General features: G+C 35.6%; 1 protein-coding gene across 1 annotated transcript; it reads left to right on the top strand.

The window, feature by feature from the left end:
* The first annotated feature begins 375 nt into the window (after positions 1-375).
* LOC109011838 lies at positions 376-1,274 on the top strand. Its single transcript, XM_035693355.1, has 3 exons — positions 376-534; positions 626-811; positions 1,230-1,274. The coding sequence occupies exons 1-3, from the start codon at positions 376-378 to the stop codon at positions 1,272-1,274; spliced, it is 390 nt and encodes a 129-aa protein (XP_035549248.1).
* The last annotated feature ends 12,051 nt before the right edge of the window (positions 1,275-13,325 follow it).

Genomic DNA, 13,325 nt, shown 5'->3' with positions numbered 1-13,325 from the left:
GGTTTGTACTGCCACTGTGAGTACAACAAAATGCTGCATTTGTTAATGTTTATAATATTTTTGTTGTCTCGCATTAACATACCCATCACAGTCAATTTATTATTATAATATCATTTGTCCATTTCCATTACATGCTGCATTCTGTGAGAGGTTTGAACAAAATGAATAGCAGAGTGAAGGAAAAGAAAATGGGACAAATTAATGAATTTGACTTTCCAACCGGCAACTGTAGCCATTTGATTTTATAAGATGAGATCGATGTACATTATTAATGTTGCAACAGGAGGCAAGCGGACCCAATTAATTAGTTCAAAACACTATATTATATTAATTGGTTGAAACTTCATTTTACAATTTATAAAACATCATGTTAGAATGTCGTCGTCATCATCATCAATGTCTTCTTCATCCTTTGCAAAACGTACTTTGGGACAAGCACATTACTTCTGTAAGGTCGATGCCACATTGAGATATTCAAGTACTCCAAGAAATCCAGGACGACCCTTCTTAGGGTGTCCAAAGTACAAAACAGAGGTAATAACTATATTATTTGTAGTTACAACATTTGTAAATTATATTGATGAATATGTTCAACATGTAACATTTGTGAATTTACATTTTCCAGGGATTACCATATTGTAAATTTTTCAAGTGGGCAGATAGTAATCAAGAGATTGAGTTCCATCTTCAAGAAAAAAACAATGATCTGTTAAGGAGGGAGAAGGAGGTCGAGAAGATGCTGGACGATGTGGAAAAGATGAAGACTGAGCTCCGTAAAAGAGTGGATGAAATCGAGAAGAGAGAGCTGGTGGTATTGAATAGAGAGATAGTGGTATCCACAAGAGAGAATGTGCTTCTAGAACAAGAAACTGTAATGAGGCGGGGACGCACACTACATCGGGTGTTTTGGACTTTTTTATTTGTCGTTGCATGTTACTTGGTACTGTATAAGTAATTTAATTGCTGCCTAGTGTTAGTATCTAAGTATTGAATTTTGTACTTTATGTAAATATATTAAGTTCAATTAGTAATTTAATTGCTGCCTAGTGTTAGTATCTAAGTATTGGATTTTGTACTTTTTTCAAATATATTAAGTTCAGTTATATGGGAATGGATAAAGCAACACTGTTTGGAGTTGTTTTCTCCATTGTTTGGTTTAGAATGCTTATTGGTTCAGAATGTTGAAGTAATGTTTTTGGTTTTTCGTTTTTGAATGCTGATTGGTCTAGAACTATTGGACAGTAATGCATTTGGACAGATTGCTTCAGAAATAATCCACTTCTCTATTTTCTCCATTTTTTGATGGGCATAAAGAATCCTATGACAATTCAAACATGCTAAATACTCTTCATTGAGTTAATTAACCATAGCAGACCTAATCAAATTATAGAGTTCTACCTATGTTCAGGGGAAATGAAAAAACAAGAGAATTCAGCCTATAGCTCAGTGGTCATACTACGCAGATGGAAATAGAGGTGTCTCATGTGAACAAATAAAACCTGCTTGGCTGAACAATATACTCACTGTCAAAAGCGTATACAGCAACAAACTCTTATCATATAGGCCAGCAACAAACTTCATATAAGCTAATGTCATAACTCAGAAAATTTTAAAATAAACCCTGCGTGAACTTAAACAAATAAAACCTGCTTGTGTAAACAATATACTCACTGTCAAAAGCGTATATAGCAACAAACTCTTATCATATAGGCTAGCAACAGACTTCATATAGGCTAATGTCAAAACTCAATTACACTAAAGTGCATTAAATACAAATACAAATATAAATACACTAAAGTATTTTAATAACATCAACAAGCAAATATATTCAATCATATCATTGTAGCGGTCGCGATCCATCCAAAACAAAGTTCATCGACTGTGATCCATCCAACCCAAAGTTCATCGGCTGTGATCCATCCAACCCAATTTGCATCTGTAAACAAATAAACAATAGAAAATACTTGAATAAAGTACTGAGTTTTTTCTAACAATAGTTTTTTTCTCTTTTTTTCACATTTAACAAGACTCAATGGCTGCCTAGAATTCAGGAAAACAAGACTCAATCATTTTTCAGCTCTTCTAAACTGATGAAAGATTGCTAATCATCAAGACATAGTCATATGTCATCCACACATGTTCAAATCCAATAATTTCTCTAAACCCATAAAACTAAAGACTTCAAATACTCAAATACTCACTGCAGAGAGTTAGAATTTAGCCAAATTTTATTGAGTCTACTGATGTTACCTTTCTAAATTACTTTATAAAAATGTTCATCATTTAAAATATAGTTAAATAAAAGATTATAAAAAGCCTAATTTCAGCTCTATTACTTTTGTTATTTTATATGGCAACGATGGGAAAAGCACTCAGTTGCACAACATTTTGTTAAGGGAAAAAAAAAAAAGTTGGAGATACCAAACTGTCAAATTAGGCCAAGTTGCAGTGTGTTAAAAAAATGAGGAAAGGCTAGCTTGCATACATTTAACCCTCTTATATTTTCTAGGAAAGTTAAGTGGTCGTTCCAGACATTTCTTTATTCCAAAGCAGGCAAATAGCCATTTACCCTCTGTCAAAGAGCCTTTCTCCATGTTTGACCATTCTCACTATCTTACCCCCATTTTATGTAATTTATAATCTAACTCTCTGCCCAACTTGTCATATTATTTCATTTCTGTAAATTCTTCATTTGTTTTACTTACTTCTATCCTAGTACATATTTTAAGCAGAGGTTGTAAGTATTGGTTTATCAAAATTCATCAAAACGAGTAATAGCATAGAACAAAAGACTACAAAAGATCAAAAAAACCCAAACACACTTACACTTTATGAGAAAGAAAGACTACAAAAGATAAAAAAAAAACCAACTCTTGAAAGATCAAAAAAACCAACACACTTACACTTTCTTGACTTTGAATTACTGTTCCTCGGATCTGGGTTCCACTAATGTCAAAAGCGGTACTTTCTGGAATGGCCTGGAAACCAAATACTTGTAAAAATCCAGACAAACACAATATTTAAAAAATGGTCATGTACTTATAAGTATACCTGCACATTTTCAACATTGGCCATATCAATCTCTGCATGACCAAATAAAGATCTTTGTATGCTCACGATGGGTGTATCTCCTCCATCTCCCTAATAATTAAATAACAAATAAGAACACAAATTGTGATTAAATAAATAAAAACCCGTGAATGCAAATGTCATTAAATAGACGCACCTCTTTGTGTTTCCCCTTTCCTTGTGATTTTTTCGTTTTTGCTTTAACTTTTCGCATATCTTTCTCCATCCTGGATGCTCTCCTCAAAGATGGGGGTCTGTCCTTCCCACGCACAACATTTGGACTACGTACTTGCCCAGAACCACCGACAGTAGCTGTGCCCCCTGTAGATATTGGAACATTGGAACCCGTTTGGGTCATCGATGAGGGTTCTTGGTTGGCACGGTACAACTCAATCATTGCATATAACTTAGTTTTCGCATCCTGAGTATGCTCTTTTGAACCTGCTGCAAGAGTAATCATCTGATAACAGATATTCAACATCTCTGAATATCTATTAGAATCTGCCCGTTGTTCCCCCGCATCATAGCTACTGTGGATCAACGTATATCGCCGTTTGATATCCTTCCTCCATCGATCTAAAAAGTATATATCTGGCAATGATGTAATCTCGTTACATCTGAATACAGCCAAAATGTGCCTACATAATATTTCCCTCATCTGGAATAATCCACAAGAACACTTTGCAGATGTTCCTTCTTCAATGAAGTCCACAAAATATGTAACCAACTTTGTGAACTCTGCCAAATGAATTTAATCCTTTACCAGATAAGTCTGTATTGCACCATCAGTTTTATGTAACTTTGGATTCATATCAATCATGCCGGTAACTTGCTGTTGTACTTCCTTGAATTTAGAATTTGTGTACAACTCTTGAAACCTCTTCTCAATTGGAGATCTAGATATGCAGGGAGTTGTGACACTAAATGAGTGGAAGTCAGCAGCATTTTCATTCTCAAATTTTTTTTTCAAAGTGTTATCAAACTGGTCGACAAACTCTTTAAGGTTTGTCTTAGCATTAACATACCCATCAAAGAAGGCATTCATGCTCTCGCTTCGCTGCGTTGTACTCATTCCAGCCCAAAAACAATCTTTCAAGAATGCTGGAACCCAATGCTCACGATCAGCGTATAGACTTTGTAACCAGCCATTTTCATGCAAATTGTACATGGTAATTAATTCAACCCAACTTGTCTCAAACTCATCAACACTTTGGCTGTCATACACACACTTCATCAATGCATTTTTCATCCCAGTTTTGTATGAACCATAGGAGCCAAGCTTTTCCGGCACTTTCTTCAATATATGCTACAGGCAAAATCTATGACGGATGTTTGGGAAAACAATACCAATTGCATTTTTCATCGCTCTATCTTGGTCAGTGATAATAGCTTTAGGAGCTATACCATCCATACACTGCAACCAAGTCTGGAATAACCACACAAAAGTCTCTGTATCCTCACTGGAAATCAAACCTGCTCCCAAGAGAATTGACTGCTCATGGTGGTTTACACCAACAAATGGTGCAAATGGCATCCCATATCTATTCGTCAGGTATGTGGTGTCGAATGTGACCACATCACCGAAGTATTGGTAGGCTGCTCTACTACGGGGGTCTGCCCAGAAGACATTTTTTAATTTTCCGTCATCATCTAAATCCATCAATGCAAAAAACTCGAGATTTTTGTACTGCATCCTACGAAAATACTCTTGAAATGCACCAGCACCACCTGCGCCAAGTCGTAGATGTCTTGCCTTGTCGATGTAATTACGACAATCTTTCTCTAAAAATGGAAGGTTCTCAAACCCGCCCGCGCCAACAACAAGAGATCCAAAGCTCTTGTTCATTCGGACACCAGCCATATCATTTGTATCTAGAACTCTTTTTACAGCGTCACTAACTTCTCTATTACATCGAAAGAAGCGAGATTTTTTTGGACTAAGGCCGTGGTTATGGATATTATGAACCGTAGTCAACCGAAGTTTTCCATCACATTTTAATGCATTAATCTTTGCCTTACATTCCGTCTTTCCAGTCGGACGGGGGTTGGCGACATTGAAAGTTCTATTACGGGCCTTCCCACCACGAGCACAAGCAAGGGTGACATACCTAACAGTTTCATCTTCTTCCCTCTCAGTCCTTTTCGTCATCACCCCAAACCCGCACTTCTTACCATAATTCTTATAATAACCCAGTAATTCTTGAAGAGAATTAAACTCCATCCCCGACTTTGGCTCCTCAATCATATCATCACCATCAATATCAATGTTCTGAGATGTCCCCGCACTGCAATCCTTGTTTTCCAGTGGATTTGGTCTATCCTCATTAATTTCTTCAACTGTACATGATGTACATGGGGCTTCAGTTTCCCCACCACCGAGTCTATTCGAATCTGACCCAACTAGTATGCATGTAGTAGAGCTTGTACTGATGAGAGGAGTTGGAGTTTCGATGTTGTGTGGAAATGAGTAACCACCAGCATTTGGCAGAAATCCCGATGACCATGCAGGCACTTGTCCATAGTAACCATGCATGTAATTTGGGATGTTTGGATAGGTTGGTGGTATGTCCTACACGCACATGTTATTGGATAAAGTTATTTATGTATTTTGAAAATAAATATCAACTCAACACATTCCAGTGTTAATGATATATTAACTGATATAACATACCGTGGATGATGGATTTGAGCTATATGGTGTTAGCGTAGATGGTTGTTCTTTCCCGTTTCCCATGCTGAGAGGGTTGAAAACTATTTGTTAGAATTCAAGGAAATTACGAAAGAACAGTACTTAAGGAAATTACTAGACATTCATTTACTCCAATATTTTAACCAATATTCATTATCTTTGATAAGCTTTTTAATTTATAATTTTCAAATACACATTGGACTGCGAAACGACTTTCAAGGATCACTTCTGGACTGGACCAATTGACTCCCAAACATTTGACTCAACAATTACAAAGGGTTACAACTGAATATGCTTGATTAAGCTGCTTCCTGTGATGGAAAATTCAGTTTCTTGTAATTTTCTACTACGTCAACTCTATAACATCATCTGTTAGAATATGTATGAAGCTAAAGTGGCTTCTAATAGTTCCTCAATTACTAACCTATTTGAAGTTAACAACAATTTTAAGCTATTGAAATTAACAACAATTTGTTCGGCTACCTTCACTGCGAACAACTAAAATGGCTAAAGTGGCTACTGATAGTTCCTCAATTACTAACCTATTTGAAGTTAACAACAATTTTAAGCTATTGAAATTAACAACAATTTATTCGGCTACCTTCACTGGGAACAACTAAAATGAAAAGGGCATTCGGCTACCTTCACTGGGAACAAATGTCCTCTTCGGCTCTTGAATTTAATAGCAGATGGTAGCTAGATTTATAGCAAACAAACGTGGGTCCTCCACCTCTCACTGGAAACAAATAAAATGAAAATTATAGTTCATTGTAGAGTGAGATTTTAGCAGATCTACCTACTGGATCTAACTAATTCAGAGAATATTATACCTTAATGGCAGATGGACCAGTCGCTCTCTCCCCCACGACGATGAACGCGACTCAGAGATGTGGACTGTCCCACCACAGCCACTCCAACAATCAGTTTCTCTCTCGTACGACGAGGAGGAGAAGAGAAGCTTGGCTCAGATGAAAAACCAAAAACACAGAGACCAGACGAGGAGTGCCGAAGCTTGGGAGTGGCTCAGACGAAAATGTAAATTCCCAGATCAGACAAGGAGAAGAAAAAAAGCTCGTGAGTGGCGAAGCTCGATTCGAAGTGCGTAGACCAGACCTTCGTGAAGCTCGGGGAAAATGGAAATGGCGACCACTAAACTAGGGGCAAAGACGTTTCGGAAATGAAATGGTTTTCATTTCTCGCTTTTTGCCCTTTTCTTTTCTTTTTTTTTTTAATTTCATTTTTCTTTTTCTTTCTTAATTGTAATGAAAACAAGTCAACAATATGTGGCCACGTCAGCCGGGGACGCGGTGGGGACGCAACCCCGGTTGTCTATAGAACTATTGTTTAAACTCCTAAATGTTGGAGTAAAAAATTCACTTTTTCTTGACGTGATCTATTTGTTTTTTTTATAAAAGGCCCGTAAAATGCTTGTACATTTAAAACTTGAATATATTATTATTTTAAAAGTTTTACTTTGCATCTCGTTCTTGTCAACTTTATATTTGAGATTTATTCTTAATAAGAGTAATGCTAGTTACAGTCGTAAAATATATAAATATTATACAATTATTTTGAAAAAGAGTAAAGTTCATTATTAAAAAATTAATTTCTTTTCATATAGATCTCATATTTATTCATTTTTTTTAAAGCGACTGTACGACGCTTGTACATTCACGACTGTAAATATCATTTCTCTTCCTAATAATACTCAAACTTTTAAACCCATCAAAACTCAAAGTAACGAGATTAAGGGGATATTTGATAAATGAAATAAGATGATATGAGAATTTTATGAATAGTAGTTAAATTATTTGTGAATAATAATGAAATGATTTTAGTTATTATGTTTTATTGGATTTTGATAAATGAGATAAAAAAAAATTGAATAAAAAAATTATAAAGATAAAATATTGTTATAATATAATTTTTTTAATATAGTTTTTGTTTTGAAATTTAAAAAAATTGAGTTGTTTTTTTATATTTTGTTTGAAAGTTTAGAAAAATTATAATGAGTATGTAATGATTATATAAAAAATTTGAAAGTTTGAAATTGGAAAATGTTTATATTTAAGTGATATTTAAAAATGAAATAAGATGAAGAATTTTAAGATGAGATGAGATGAGATAAAACCATATCTCCTTCCAAATAACTCCAATAGCCTCCCAATAGAAAAATTGACCCATTTAGATGTTGAGTTGATTTAAGATAAAATGAGTTCTTTATGAATAATAGTTAGCTGAGATTATGAAATGAATTTTGTGAGACTAACCTAAGATGATTTTAGATGTGTCTGAATGTTAAGATAAGTTTAAATGTATTTATGAGAAGTTAAAAAAGATTATGGGTCTCACATGTAAATAAGTGTTGAGTTAAAAATGATTGTGAGTCTTGCATGTAAAGATGTGTTAAGTTGAAAAAGGTTGTGGGTCCCACGTGTAAAGAATTTTTGAGTTGAGATGAGTTTAGTGATTTGAGAGTTGGGTGTTTGGATTTCAGACTCAAGTTAAAATTAGACTCAACTCAGTTCAGTATAAGTTCCAGACAAGACCCTATTTCATTGCATATTAACGAGTGCATGCCCAATCCAAACGGCCAAGTTTTTATTAAATATCGTTTTTTTTTCTCTCTCTCTAAGCAAGCAAGTTTTCATTTAGACAAGGAAAATATGATACATGTTGAGGGGGTGAGGTTCCCAACAAACGCCCTAGTACAATAACCACAGTGCAAATATGGAGAAAAAAAAAGAGTTTTGGGATCAATTTCTTGATCCCCACCCATGCCCTATAAAGAGAGGGTCGTCTTAAAAGACGGTATTTAACAGTTCGCATAGCTATATATTAAATATCATCGGTTAGGAAAAACGATAATGTATTAAATATTGTTTCATTCTCTATTTTTTGTGTTTTCCTCTTGAGAACACCGAATGAAGTGTGCTTATATATTATATATATTGAGAAATATTTAATCCACAGACAGATCGCACAAAAATAAATTAATAAACTAATATTATTTGATGTGGTACGTCATATTATAAAAATTTTAAATTTTTTTATTGTAAAGCAAATTCGGCACAGCATATCAAGTCACGTCAGTTTATAAATTTTTTTTTATGAAATATCTTTATAGATATAGCACTTCTCATATATATTAAAGCAAAATATTTCTAGCTATCTATGTATACTTGAAACAAAGCATATTGGTCGCATTGGTAGTACTATTTGACGATCTTTATACTATATATTATCCCAATGATATAATTTGATTTATAAAATTTAGATTTTAAAATTTACATTCTAAATTAAATTATGTTACATAAATAATGTATAGTGAAAAAACTTTCAAATAGAATTGTTGTTGGTGACGTTAGTACTTAGAGCATGTTTTGCAAGCCCTCGACCATGATCGGACTTAGAATTTATGGTTTTTCAAAAGCCCAACTTGATTAACTTATCTACCTCAGAAAATAAATATCTTCAGCTACAAAAGCCATTCTTTCTGCCTCTCCATAACCAATAAATAAATAAGGAACACCGACAAAACATAAAGAAAGAAAGAAAAAACATAGAAAAGTTGTATGGAAGCCTTCTCATTGTAAATAGACACAGATTCCGAATTTGTTGAACTGAAAATTAATGAGATTAGGCCCTCTCCATCTCAAATATAAATCCAATAAAAAGAGATGATTATTATTATTATTATTATTTTCTTCCCTCAAGCTATCATGTATTGTTTAGATCTGTTTGGCAACATAATTATTATCAAGTATTCTCATATATTTTCATATATTTCTTTCTAAAACATCAATTAAATACAAATATTTTTCAATCTCAAATCTTTAATATTTTCATCTAAATATCACCTAATCATTAGAATATTTCAAAACTCCAAAATAATAATAATAATAATACTTTTTCAAATTTTAAAATAAAAATTATATTATAACAATATTTTTAAAATTTATAATATTTTTATTCAACTTTTTTCAATTATTTTCTACACTCAAAATAAAATATCTTAATTCAAATAGTTAATTGTATTCTAAATATCCAGACTTTAACAGTATATAACTTGGTTAGGAGAATCTCTCTCACCCACCAAGAAGGCATAGGAGATGGAGAACCTTCCTCCATCGCTCTTCGTAGATATTTGGAAACCATTTCTCATTAATTCCAGTAGAAGGTATCTCAAAAGGACATCAGTCATGAGAAGCATTGCGGGGCGGTCAGGCTGTTGTAGATAGAAAAGCAACCCTCCATCTGACCGGTTTGAAAAAGAAATAAAAAAAACTCGAGAGTCACCAAGAGATATTGCAAACCATAACCCACTCTCGCACAACCACCATCTGACCAAAACTACAAGAGCGTGCTTCCAAATGGTAGGCCACTGGCTCATATTTGTCATACTCGCATGCAATATATATGGTCTGGTGACTGGTGATGATGGAATTCTTTAGGTAAGAAAGAAATGTATCATGTGTTTCCGGTAAAAGGAAAAAGAAAAAAAAATTATTCTAAGGAAAGAAGGAAGAAGGTGAAAATCTATGGCCAGACAAGGATCTAATAATACTTAACATCAATGATTGATGCATGAAGAAAAAAACTAGAAGACTGAAATATATGATCAACCACTTATGAACTAAAAAAGAAACGTTTCTGATCAGCTTGCAAAATTGAGTATGATTTTTTTTTTTGCTTTGAAACCCTTTTGTGTTATGCTTCCAAAATGAATTAGTTTGGTGAGCATTTAATAATTTAAGAAGAGAGGAAAAACTTGAAGGTTCATAGTAATGCCCCCCTCACCGACAAGGCCATGCGCAAAAAACCCCCATGCTCTCTACGAAGGCCAAACTCATCGTCCTCCATGGGTATGGATATCGATGAGCACTGCTTGGGTTTTTTTTTTTTTTTCGCAACATTTGATCACAAATCAAAGAAAACATGTGCGGGCGATGGAAGTTGTGGGCAACATAGATGGAAGACGGAAGGAGTGAGGAATGAGCTATATGGGTCTCTGATTAGGTGTATGCAAGTATAGACTAAACACTATAAACGGCTTACATGGCCCACAATCATTGGAGAGTTGCTTAATGAGGGGGAGCAGTCAGACCACTTCCTGTTTGAGAAAAGCTAGAAAGCGGTCAGACTGTTAATATTAGAAAAGCAACCATCCAATAGTATAGTGACACGTAGAAAATTCATAATGTTTACTTTGCACCAGCATATACCTGATCAACAACCCAAACCAAACCCAAACGAAATCCTCGCTCCTTCGTCTTCAAGGATCCCAACTCAAACGAAAGCACACCTAACACTCATCCCCGATGGCGCTCGACTCATACGGTGGCAAGGACGAAGCTCGACCCAGACGGTGACGGATCTCTATCCAGACGGTGACGATGTCGATTCGACAGTTTATGATGATTCGAGATATTTAAACTTTGGTGTGGACGGACTTGATTCGGCAGTTCATGACTGATATCGATTTATATTTGGGAGATTTTTCTGTTAGCTTTTCATGAAAACAGAATTAAAAAATATGAGTTCTTATATAAAATGAAAGCTTTTACAACTGATAAGCTTTTATGTTTGGAATGCTTTTATGTTTATTTTGAATGTATTGGGCAAACTATAGTTTTGCTTAAGTAAGCTGAAACTGTGGGCGTATTTTGCAACTGCATTTAAGAGAATGCATCCGTATTATTCCATAAAAATCATAGTTAACTGGTTTTGAAAGTCCATCCTTTTTTACTGATCCAGTGAACCCAGGATTGTATTATTTCTAGGTCTATTGGCCTGTTTTTGTTTTAAGTATATATTAGATTTCTTCATTGTAACCTTGTCTGGGAAATTAGTTTAATTTTCAATTGTTCTGGAATCACCCAGGTGGTGGTGCAAAGAGCCAGCGACGATGTCAACAACGTAAAAGAGTTTGGCTTGTTTGAAATGAGGAAGAGAGAACACGGGAATGAGGAAGCACTTGTGGTGATTCTGTGTGGTAAGGTTGCATTTCCGTATTGTGTTTTTTCTTACGTGTCACCATCTCATTTGAGGGCTGCTCTTCTAATTTAAACAGCCCGACCACTCTCCATCGCTTCTCTTTTTGTTTTGGTATTGTTGCCACAAAGCCGGTGCGAGACGGTCGGGCTATTAATGATAGAAGAGCAGCCCTCCATTCAGATATTGCCACGTAAGAAAAAACACACTAAGCTAGTTAGACCTCACCACACAGAATCACCGTACGCAAAGGCAGAAGTCGTTGTCCTCCAAGCTCTCTTCCTCTTTTCATCTTCGTCTCCAAGTTCTCAAGCCCGTCTCTTTGCACTTCCACTAAGCCTGCCCAGCCTCACTCTCGTTCGGAAGAAAAACACTAGGAAGAAATAAAAAAAAAAAAAAGAAGAAGAAGAAGAAGAAGCACGCAGAAAATGAAATGGAAGGAGAAAGAAGAAAACATAAGGAAAAAAACAAAGAAGAGGCCAGCGACGGAAAGAAAAGACGGAAGAAAACTCACGCACGCCTGGAAGAAAAATCAAGAAACAATGCAAGACAAAAAGAAAGAAAAATAAAAGGGAAACTTTCGGCCACACGCACATGGACTCCGAATGAAGGAAGGCTGGACGCCGAAAGCAACACTCACGTTGTGCCTTCGGCTAAAAAAAAAAAAAAAAAATCTTTGTGGCTGCATAAATTTGCTTTGTTTTATGGAAGAAAAACAAAGGTGGCTGGCTGTGCATGTGGGTTGTGCACAGGGTGCTGCAGTGGATGAGGTGCATGACGAGGCTCAGGGAGAGGCTGGGCAGTGGCTTCATGGAGGACTGACGGTGCAAGGTGGCTAAATTGAGACCCACTGTGGCTGCATAAATTTGCTCTGTTTTATGGAAGAAAAACAGAGGTGGCTGGCCATGCATGTGGGTTGTGCAGAGGCTTAACATACGATGGCAGTGGATGAACTGGGTGGAGGTCTACGTGAAGATGGAGGAACTGGCAGAGGTTTACGTGAATGTGCAATTGCATTGTGCAGGTTGTGCATGCATGCGTACATGGCTCACTGTGGTGCAGAAAGGGTAGATAAATGTATCATTTATCTCACGGTGGGCAGATAAATACGATTTTAATGGTAAATTAATCATTTACACTAGTCTTTACATTTTCATTACAAATGAAAAAGGAAAGAAAACTTTTGAAATGGATAAAAAAACAGCTTGGGTTTCCCTTTAGATTGGGAGTGCTTGGATATTCAATGTGGCATCCACCGGTTTCTAGTGCAACATGGGTGGAAGGTGGAGAATCAATAGGCTGGCACCAAATTGCAACCGGAGTATTTTAAAGTACATAAAAATAAAAAAACAAACCACTAATGGCCGAATTAGGAGTCCAATTTCTTCAACAGTTTACAAATCCAAACATCGTTTCCATGCGCATCGTTGCAGCTTCCAGTGATCACGAACCCATCAAAAAACACAGATCTCTTCGTCTTCTGGGAACTCGCCGCAGGCCAAGCGATATATTTTCCACGTCTTGCCTTCCTCAGCCAGCATTCTCTCGAACACCTCAAAGTACCCTTCGTACA

Source organism: Juglans regia, chromosome 8, assembly GCF_001411555.2.
Source record: "Juglans regia cultivar Chandler chromosome 8, Walnut 2.0, whole genome shotgun sequence".
Lineage (NCBI taxonomy): Eukaryota > Viridiplantae > Streptophyta > Magnoliopsida > Fagales > Juglandaceae > Juglans > Juglans regia.
The sequence above is the reverse complement of the archived record's forward strand: the minus strand, read 5'-3'. Positions and strand labels throughout refer to the sequence as shown.

What these genes read in the sequence shown, in the direction of transcription:
- LOC109011838 (XM_035693355.1), top strand. Translation starts at nt 376, where the DNA reads ATGTCGTCGTCATCATCATCAATGTCTTCTTCATCCTTTGCAAAACGT. An exon ending in GTCCAAAGTACAAAACAGAG is followed by an intron (nt 535 to 625) that starts GTAATAACTATA and finishes TACATTTTCCAG; the next exon opens with GGATTACCATATTGTAAATT. An exon ending in TCGAGAAGAGAGAGCTGGTG is followed by an intron (nt 812 to 1,229) that starts GTATTGAATAGA and finishes TGATTGGTCTAG; the next exon opens with AACTATTGGACAGTAATGCA.